Source organism: Rhododendron vialii, chromosome 12a, assembly GCF_030253575.1.
Source record: "Rhododendron vialii isolate Sample 1 chromosome 12a, ASM3025357v1".
Lineage (NCBI taxonomy): Eukaryota > Viridiplantae > Streptophyta > Magnoliopsida > Ericales > Ericaceae > Rhododendron > Rhododendron vialii.
This window is the reverse complement of record NC_080568.1, coordinates 35,182,544-35,193,269: the sequence shown is the minus strand read 5'-3', so window position 1 is coordinate 35,193,269 and position 10,726 is coordinate 35,182,544. Positions and strand designations below refer to the sequence as shown.

Sequence of the window (10,726 nt, the reverse complement as noted above, 5' to 3'; positions counted from 1 at the left end):
CAATTGACATAGGTCAGACATCATATAACTAGGAGAAATATGGACTCAGATTGCTTTTCTGAATTAAGAACCCTTGATCTCGCAGCCTAACTCCTCATCCGATCAATTTTTTTGGGTTACCGTCGATGGAGATCAGATAAGCTTTCTAAAAAGCAAACCCTAGTCCGTACACTTTTTGAACTACAATGAGTGTTTATTGACTGATCGAAACAAAACTAACTTATATATTTCAAGATTAGGTGGAAGAAAAGAGTCTCCTAATCAACACATTCAAATTAACATTCCAGGCAGAAGTAAAAAAATTCCAGGCAGATCGAATTCCACTTCTGTACATGTAGTCAAATTAACACTATAGACATCTATACAAAGTAAGCATCCACTTTCTCAAAATCTAAAAACATAGCCACCTAAACTACAGGCTCAGACTTTCAATTGCTCTTCCTGCATTCTAGCAGAATTTCCCACTAGCTAATACTCCCGAAAAGTTAGATTCAGACGGCCTGGACGCATATGTGTTTCATCCAGCAAGGTCATAGGAGCAGTGCTGGGGATAATGGCCGTCACTCCATGAAATATATGTCTAGATTTCCCACCAAATATAAGGACATCTCCTGATTCCAGTGTGATTTTCTTTGCGCTCTCCGTATCCCTATGATCATTATATAAGAATTCTGCAGACTCTCCAATGGACAAGGAGACTACGGGTAGTCCTCTATTCAGACTCTCCGGGCTTTCATCTTTATCCTGCATGGAGTGGAAATGCATGAGATATAAAACTTATACTTTCTTCTCTGCTCAATTCCCAATTATTTGGAGAGAAGTTTCACTTAAGAAACCAGACAGTTGCAATGTCATTTTGAAGTCGGCAAGTTGTAGTCTGTACAATAGGAGCTTTAGGAGAAAATGCTTTAACTTTGGATTTTATATCCTCTTCGGCTCTTCTCGATGCTACTAAAGAAAACACCCATCCAGAGCGGAAAAAAGATACGAATTTACTGAAAGCAAGCACATAAAAAGATCAATGGACAACTGGATACAACCATTGTAGGTTGATTAAGTATGAAGCCTGGGTAAATGGGAGAAGAATATAATGTTCGGAAGGATATTTTAAGGATTAAGGCAGAAAGTTACAAAATATTTTTGGCATTACAACTGAGGAAAACTGTAGTAGCAAAAACCGCAGCAGGAAATAGAGTTTTAATAAGTTTTGTAAGGCAGAGAGAACCTCAAGCAACTTCACTATTTAATGGATAGAAAAGAGAGCCTAACTAAAACTCTTAAACAATGTCAGTCCTCGACTCTCCTACATGGTGTCAAAAAACTAAAGTAAGAGCTAGTCAGACAAGTAAGAGGCTATACTTAATCATGTGCTTATGTATCAAGCATTTTGATTTAGGATTTGGGCACTTGAAACATTACTGCTCACCCTAGGCATCTATGGCAAAAATACTGCATTTTTTCACAACACAACTTCTTTAGCCCAGTTAAACCATCCATAATCAGGGATAGAACGGCATCTAAAGTTGCACAAGTCAGGTAATTGGGCCAACAATGATTCGAAGATTTAAATCATCAAATGCCATGAAAACAATAAAATTCAAATCTATAAACCTGATGGAGACCAAGCCTGCCACTCTCTGAGTAAAAATTCACAATGCAGATGGTTGGTGACACTGTAGGAAGAACGCGCTCTACAATAGGCACTTTGTGGTGTTCTCTTAAAAAGGAATGAGAAGCTTGGATTGCTCCTTTCACCAACTGACAAAATTCAGAGGGAATCAACGGGGGTTTAGCACCATCTCTTGGTCTTTGATCTCCATACTCACTTCTCTCAGGATCCCAATTCTTACCAAGACACATCATCTTCAACTGCAGCTTTCCTCCTTCCCGGTAGCCAGGCTCATAGAAACCTCCGGAACTAAGGCCCAAATCTCGGCATTTGTTGACTATTGCAATCTACATGAGTAACCAAACGTCAAATAATATCCAAATCAACAAAAACGTTAAGCCAAACTAAATTCCAAAATGAGAGAGAAAAGGAAAGAGCTAACCTTTTTGGATAATAATTCACTTAATATATTTTGAATAATACATGATAGGATGACCCCAAATTGCCAGGACCATTTCATGGGTCATGACACCTTTGTATTGGGATCTATGTAGCACGAACACGGACATGGATACAGACACGGGACACGGGAATTTTATCTGTATAACAGTTTAGATAGAGATAAATATACAATTTTTTCTATATGCGAGATATATAAACTGTTATGTATTGCTATATACCGGTAGATGTATACACTCATACACATAGCGACAAGGATATTTGCATAGAATATAGACCAGAACATACATACATATATGTAAATGTACACACACACAGAGAGATCGTTAGAGAGACTGCTTCAAGGATGGTGGGGTTCGGCTTCCAGGATGGTGGCTTCAATTGATGTCAATCTAGATTTTTAGGGCTTCCTGCTAGGGATGGCAATTCGAACCGAACCGATGGGTACCCGAACCGATAACCGAAATTATCCCCGAACCATAACAGAAATTTTCCCCCTGGGTACGGGTACGGTTGGCATAGACAATACCCGAACAGGTTTCGGTTCTGGTTTAGCCAATACCCGAACCGAAGTAGTAGTAAATTACAAAAATACCCCTGCCTATATATATACCCATACGTTTTAGGGTTTTCTCCCAATTTTCACTTCCCACTCACCCACTTCTCAGAATCTCAGACCTCGGTGAGGCCGTGAGGGAGGCGGCGATTTCCATTTCAGATCTGGTCTCTCTCTCTCTCTGCGATTTCCATTTCAGAACTGCTCTCTCTCTCTCTCTCTCACTTGTTACTCTTTGCGTCGAACAGGTTTCCAATCGGTCGTCGATTCTGACGTCGAATAGGTTTCCAGATCAGTTGATTGAGATCGGTTCAAGACCCTCCATTTCTCCAAGGTAGTCTTTCTCTCCCTCTCTCTCATCAGTTTACAACTCCGATCCAAGACTGGAACAATTGGAGCTCTTACCTCGAGCCCACACGACCACACCCAGCCGGAAATAAGTGGTTTTTTCTTCCTTGTCTAATTTTTTCTCCCTTGTCTGACGAACTAAGTATTTCCGGCCACACCCAGCCGGAAATAAAAACCCATTTCCTGTTTGATCTATTTGAATACTAATCTATCATACGCAGTCGTTTGATCTATTTGAATACCAAAAATAAATACGTGAAATAGTAAGGATTGGAGCATTCAGTTTCTCAACAAAACTAGTTTAAACCATTTTATAAAACAGTTTTACGTTGAGTTTTCTGGAAACATTTTGGAAAATTTTCTCGGAATCATTACTGTTTTCGGATTTTCTGTTCTGGGAAAAAAAATGCCTACTATGTTTTGTTGGGGAGAAAAGTCAGTGCGATAACCTCTTTTCAATATGCTATTTGAATTTCCAAGTTGACATTCCTCTGACTTTGTTTTGTTAATTACTGTGTAGAAACAGTTTGCATAAAGCTTGTTGGTGTGGTTTACTGAGTATCTAGAATACTACTTTTATTCTTCGTAAGTGGTAATTTATCTTGAACATCTTTTGTGACTTTGGAAATTTTGAGCATATGTAGATCAATAATTTCTAGTTTGCAGATCAATAATTTCTAGTTTTGTGACTTTTGTGGTAGCTGTTTTCGATCCAGCAAGTGCCCTTCCAACATTCCATAATCCATTCTCTCTCTCACTCTCGGAAGGTGAACAGTGAGTCATTGACTATCCAATCTCTAGTAGCTTATGTGTTAGTAGCTCGAATTTTGCTTGGTGGATACCTCTAACCTAGTATAATGCCAAACCTAAGGTGTAACGAAGCCAGGCTAAATATTGAGTTTGTTTTTAGTTAGTATAGTTAGTTTTATTTGATTGCATTGCTTAGCCGAGGTGGTGGCATAACCCCTCGCATATTCTGTTTGCTGAGTTGAGATGGCGGCCTAGCCCCTCCAGTTTGTTAGTTTGTTGTTAGTTTCTTAGCTGTTTTATTTGATTGCATGGTATGAGCGTTAGTTTTTTGCACTATAAGAAACATGTCTGCCGACTGGGAGGCAACCAAAAATTGAAATTGCTGATATATTCACTTATTGTGGACTGCAATGCATTTAGCTATGTACTTTGGAAGCTTTATATGCTGAATCATCTGGTGTTTTCTTAGGATTAAAGATGTCTGAATCACCCGTCGGTTCGAGTGCTCATTCAACAAATCCGATTGATGCTTCTGGTCCTTCTGGACCATCACAACCAACTAGTAGCCCCTTTCAATCAGATTCCCCTCTCGAAAACTATACAAGTGAAAATGTGGGGGAAGAAGTTGAAATACTATCAGATGAAGATAAAGTTTCTGATGACGATGACAATAAAAAGCTAAGGAGTCCTTATTGGGCTCACTATGATAGGGTGAAAATTGCGGGGGTTTTCAAGGCCATTTGCAAGTATTGTGGAGTCAAAATAAATGGAGAAACAAAGAGTGGAACCTCGCATTTATCACAACACTATATTCGGAAACACCAAAAGAAGGATACCATGAGGCAGCAAGTTCTAACAAACAATTTCATGAACAAAGACCGTCCTCCACTACTAACTTCATATAGCTTTGATCATAGTACGGCACGAAAAGAACTTGCAAATGCCATAATCATGCATGAGTATCCTCTTTCAATTGTGGATCATGTTGGATTTAAGAGGCATTCGAATGCACTTCAACCTTTATTTTTAAGGTGCCGTGTAGAAACACAATGAAAAGTGAAATATTCAAGATTTATGAGCACCATAAGGGGAAGACATTGAGTTTGGTGGTGAGTAATGCAAGTAGATTGGCTATCACAACGGATATGTGGATTTCGAGTAATCAAAAGAAAGGTTTCATGGCTGTTACAGCACACTTTATTGACGATTCTTGGACTTTGCAAAGTCGCATTTTGAGGTATTTCTAACTAACATCGTTATCTTTATTCCTTTATTCAATGTAAATTTTTATTTTTCCAATTTTAATTAAAAAACAATGTTACATGTTAGGTTCATATATGTGCCATGTCCACATACAAAAGAAGTTCTATGTGAACAATTGTTGAATTGTTTAATGGATTGGAACATTGATAGGAAGATTTCAAGCATAATGGTTGATAATTGCTCTACCAATGATGCCATGATTGATCTTTTGTGGGACAAACTTGATAGTACATCGCTCATGTTGGGTGGGGATTTGTTTCATATGCGTTATTGTGCACACATTCTTAATCTCATTGTTAAAGATGGGTTGGATGTTATCAAGGTGGGTATTGAGAAAATCCGAGATAGCGTAGCTTATTGGACAGCGTCACAAAAAAGAGAGGAAAAATTTGAAGAAACAGTTCGCCAATAGAATGTGGGTAGTACTAAGAAATTAGGACTTGATTGTGCGACTAGGTGGAATTCTACATTCTTGATGCTTCAAATAGCCCTACTTTACAAGGATGTATTCATTCGCTTAAGCAAACGGGATGCTCAATATCAGTCCTTACCGAGTGAACGTGAGTGGGGGTTTGCTAAAGATATTTGTCAGAAGCTGAATTTTTTTTTTAAGGTGACAGAGTTGTTTTCTGGAACTAAATACCCCACTACCAATCAATACTTTCCAAATATATGTGAGATTAGACTTGAATTGAGAGATTGGCTCCGTTCCGAGAATCAGGTGATTAGGGAAATGGCCAAAAGAATGGTGGAAAAATTTGACAAGTATTGGTCTGTGGTACATGGTGTTGTTGGGGTTTCTGCTGTGTTGGATCCTAGGTACCAGATCAATCTGTTGGAGTTTTACTTTAAATTATTGTTTCCAGCAACTTACAATGAAGAAGTTGAGAAAGTTCGTGCACTTTGTTATAAATTGCTTAAGGAGTATCAAAGTCCTAGTTCAATGACGGAGGGTATTGGTGACTCTTCTTCCCAATTAAGTTCCATTGAAGATGAATCACTATCAAAGTATGATGTCTATATGCTTAGGGAGTCGAAGAGAAGTATGACAATTGATACTGCAAAACTGGAATTGGATCATTATTTGTCGGAAGCTGTCTTGCCAAAATCCGCGGGATTTGATGTCTTGAATTGGTGGAAATCACATCAACCCAAGTATCCAATTTTACAAGCCATGGCTAGGGATCTATTAGCTATTCCGGTATCAACGGTTGCTTCTGAGTCTGCATTTAGCACGAGTGGTAGGTTGGTGAGTCCACGTCGTAGTAGACTTCATCCCGATACGATGGAAGCCTTGATGTGTGCTCAAAGTTGGTTGTGGGCTAACGAAATGAAAGGTAATCAACTTAGTATCTTGTATTTTTCTACCTTTAGTAAAATAAAACTAGTATTTATGAATTTGTTTCTTTATATTTGTTAGGTGAATCCACATCAGGGTACGCCACTATATATGATGATGCGGAAACGGGGGATTCGTGCGTGACTCGTGAGGTAATTGTCATTTGTCTTACGTTTCTTGTGGTTTTAACATTTGCAAGTATTGCTCATATTAATTTAATTTTTTGTTGTCCATTTAAACAGATATGAATTCTACAAATGAAGTTAGCATTTGAAGCTCAAAACGAAGTTGTTTTGGGGGAGTTATCTTTTATGTTCTACTGGCATGTCACTACTGCAGCAGTTGTTTTTTTTGGAAGACTATGTGTGGCCTATTTTTAGTTGGGTGTGGTTGGATAATTAAAATTTGTAACTGAACTTTAAGTTGTATTATTGGGGTGTGTGGTCTGTGAATGAACTTTAAGTTGTATTATTGTGGTGAGCGGTCTGTGGATGGTTGTACGCAAGAACAGGGACAATGGCTGGATGCAAGAACAGGGTGGCTGGAATTTGGAATCTAGAATCTGTGATGAAAACTGATATGTTGGATGGTTGGAATCTATGATGAAAAATCTGTGATGAAAATTGATATCTGGAATCTGTGGATGGTTGCATGTTGTAGTGGCTCTATTAGGTTTATGTTAAATATGTTGGACCATCTTTTGTAATGTGATCAGTTTTTTTATAACCGTTGATAAAATTTCGGTTGAAAACTGATAATATTGATAAGCCAATATTGATAATAGTGGCCAGTTTTTTATAATGCTTGAAAACTGATAATATTTCGGTTCGGTTCGGTTCGGTTCGGGTCGATTTGGGTAAACATATTATTCTGATTCCATTCGGTTACCCATTCGGTTCGGGGATTACCCGATAACCGAATGGCTCGGAAATGGTTCCATTCTTCCTTCCCCGTTCGGGGATCGGGGCAGATATGGAACAAACTTCGGGTTCGGGGATCGGGTACGGAATACCCATTTTCCGCCCCGAATGCCATCCCTATTTCCTGCTTCAATTGATAGGTGGTTTATCAATCATTTAGGATTGTTTATATTTATATAGGTTTCATTACAATAAAACCAAAACATTTGATTAATAAAATATTACACTTCTACCCCCGCCGTGTCCCCGAACGTGTCCCAGCAACAAAACGTCAACAAATACACAAATCAACAAAAAGGTTGAGCGAAATTAAACTCCTAATTGGGAAAGAAAAGGAAAGAGCTAACCTTTTTGGAAAATAATTCACTTGACATATTTTAAATGTACTACTATAGGAGGCCCCAATTGCCAGGGCCAGTTCATGGGTCATGACACCTTTGTACTGGGATTAATGATTCTTCACTGTAAGACACAAAACCTCTGAAAGACTAAAGAATCAGATAGCTGAAGGCCAAAGGGGGTTATTACTTATGACACGTCTCAAAATGAAGAACAAAGGAGTCTGATGTAAGTTATTCCACTTGATTCTTGTCAGGAAAGTAACATATTATCAGTAATAGCATAAATACGCGACAATGGACTTGCATTAGTTTGTACCCCATACATCACTGTCAAAATATAAACGTGTGTAGTGGACTAAAAATTTTGCAGTCTTGATACTCCAATCAGGAACAGCGAAATGCAACACCGTATTCAGAGGAAAAAGATGAGCACAAAGTATAACCTGATCCTCGATGGGAATGTAACTCTTCAGAAGAATCATCCCAGGCCTCAATACATTTATACGTGTTCCTTCCATGGAGCGCTTAGCTTCATTCCTTTTTGCTCTATTCTGCACATGTAAAGGAGCTTTCAGCGTGACAGACTTTTCAGCTCTGACTGGGCAGATGTCATAGGGAACTCTGACAGCCAAGGAGCCAGGAATATCGGAGCTTCCACTGTCTACTGCCTTCTTATGAGGGCTTTGCTCATTTCCCAAATGCGCAGTATCAAGAGCAGGTGAGCCATCAACACGTAGTGAACTATCACTTTCAACCTCGGCACCTGGTATTTTTCCCTTCTGAGTTCTCCGTATGCTAAGATCTTTGTCGTGGAAATCGCCCTTCTCAAATGCAGAAGCAGAAGAAGCAACAGAAATAGACATACAAGATACTTGTTCCATCTTAGGAGTCACTGCCTCCGGGGAACTTTCCACCAGCTTAAGCTTTCCTAAATCAGAAGATACCTCATCCTTGGTACAGGGAAAACTACGATTTTCCCGGCATGGGGATTTTGAGGTGGATCTGCAATCAAACTGCTTTGAAATACTACTACCCACTGGCACTCGCGGTCGCGGTCGCCATTCAAGATGAGATCCTATGCTAAGATCTTTGTCGTGGAAATCGCCCTTCTCAAATGCAGAAGCAGAAGAAGCAACAGAAATAGACATACAAGATACTTGTTCCATCTTAGGAGTCACTGCCTCCGGGGAACTTTCCACCAGCTTAAGCTTTCCTAAATCAGAAGATACCTCATCCTTGGTACAGGGAAAACTACGATTTTCCCGGCATGGGGATTTTGAGGTGGATCTGCAATCAAACTGCTTTGAAATACTACTACCCGCTGGCACTCGCGGTCGCGGTCGCCATTCAAGATGAGATCCTCCATAGTTGTTACCAGAGGAGACATTAGAAGAAGGGCCATCAGGTCCAGCCTGTAAATGTAAAGGAAACATAATTCATGATAACATTCAACTCTTTAACCTTTTACATAAGATCAGGTAGAATGAGCTAATCCATCAAAGTCAGCTATTCCGAAGCAAAGTTTAATACTACTATAATCCTTTTTATCAGAATATTCCCAACGCTATACAAATACAAACAGAAACAAAATTGTACTATTTTGAAAACCCTATTCTAATAAATATACTTAGCCATGGAACTCAAGTGGTGATGGAAAGACAACATTAAGAAGTTTTATCGGAAAAGGAAATGTGAGGAGAAGGCCATTGTATAGTCTAGGTCCCATCAATTTGGACTTTGGAAGTGGTAGACAGGGTTCACCCAAGTATAGTTATCAGGTGCCTATCAAATATATATATAGTTATTAGGCAAGAGATAGCATGAAATCTGCGAAGCATTGACATTTGTTTCTTAAATTTTAAGCCATAAATCCTGTCATACAAACCGAATCTGAGCCTCCAAATCAAATTCAACCCAAATAACTTTGGGTATAGTTTTTTCATATGCAAGGCCATTATGCTGGGAAAAGGTTTTGTGTAATTTGGTCCTAAAAGGTCCACATATGTGGTGAATCTCGACCTTCAAATTTACTTCAAGGGTAAGTTTCTAGGAAAACTTTAAGGATCCTAGCATAGCCTCGTTACGCAACAATACTTTTACACCAATTGCTTGGGCCGGGGGTCAGGTTGAATTGTTTGATGTTCCACTATACTACAAGACTGAAACTTCATGTCCTGTAATGGTAAAGTTCAAAAATAATCAGCTCCCGATGCATGAACATTATGTAAATTATAGCATCAATTTTCATCATTCTACCAAGTCCATGATATATATTAGCACATGATGCATTATACTATTACTAATTCATCACTCATCAAATTCAGATCAAAGCAACTATCCACTATAAGCATGTTGATAAAAGCCTACGAAAATACACTCATTTGAAAGTTGTAATCCTCTCTTATACAAGACACTAAGACAAGCACCAAAGTCCAAAATTCAAGATTTTGCCATCCATCTCTATATGCACGATCAAAGAAGCCTATGAATACTCTATTCAAAGTTGTAATCCTCTCTATAACAACTTACAAGACATAACAACATGCACCAAAGTTCAAAAATTCAAGAACTTGATATATACCATTCTAAATTGTGCTCTTGTGCGTGTCAGGAAATACAAAGAAATAAGTTCACAGGCAAATTCGCACCACCCACAATCCTACATTACACATGAATACGATGAACTCAGTACCCTCAAAACAAAAGTAGCCAAATTCTTTAAAAGCTTCATGTCTACGCTAGGAATAATCAGCGAAGATGTAATTTACAATTGTGGAAAAACAAAATACTGACGAGTTAAAAAACCCAGAAAAAACGAGAGCAGAAGAATTACAGGGCCGCGATGATGTGCAGAATAAGAAGCAGCGGAACGTGAAGGCGATCGTCCTCGTCCCCGTCCTCTGGGAGTGGAATACCTTCCTCCGTCGTTTCGGGTTCGACCTCGATTCATCTTTTTCCTTGAAACCAGAGGCAGAAGATTAATTTAATTTGGTGGGAAAGGTTTTTTAGGCTAGAGTTCGATCAAGTTCAACGGGAATCACGATGCGTGTAGAGAGGGGGGGGATTGGAAACAGAAAAGACTTCTTCGTGTTCTGGGGAACAGAGAAAGGCGTCCTCGTGGCTCGTGCAGTGGAGAAGTAC

The 10,726-nt window shown here is 39.0% G+C and overlaps 1 protein-coding gene across 1 annotated transcript; it reads right to left on the bottom strand.

Annotated features, from left to right (window-relative positions):
- Positions 1–242: 242 nt before the first annotated feature.
- LOC131311419 (uncharacterized) lies at positions 243–10,726 on the bottom strand. Its single transcript, XM_058338880.1, has 4 exons — positions 10,419–10,726; positions 8,029–8,997; positions 1,612–1,956; positions 243–744 (listed from the first exon to the last, which is right to left on the bottom strand). The coding sequence occupies exons 1-4, from the start codon at positions 10,533–10,535 to the stop codon at positions 469–471; spliced, it is 1,707 nt and encodes a 568-aa protein (XP_058194863.1). The 5' UTR covers positions 10,536–10,726; the 3' UTR covers positions 243–468.

Excerpts from the sequence above, each read along its gene's own strand:
- LOC131311419 (XM_058338880.1), bottom strand. The coding sequence starts at position 10,535 with ATGAATCGAGGTCGAACCCGAAACGACGGAGGAAGGTATTCCACTCCC. Across the intron at positions 8,998-10,418 it reads CTGCACATCATCGCGGCCCT|GCTGGACCTGATGGCCCTTC; the intron begins GTAATTCTTCTG and ends TTACATTTACAG. Across the intron at positions 745-1,611 it reads GCAGGCTTGGTCTCCATCAG|GATAAAGATGAAAGCCCGGA; the intron begins GTTTATAGATTT and ends CACTCCATGCAG.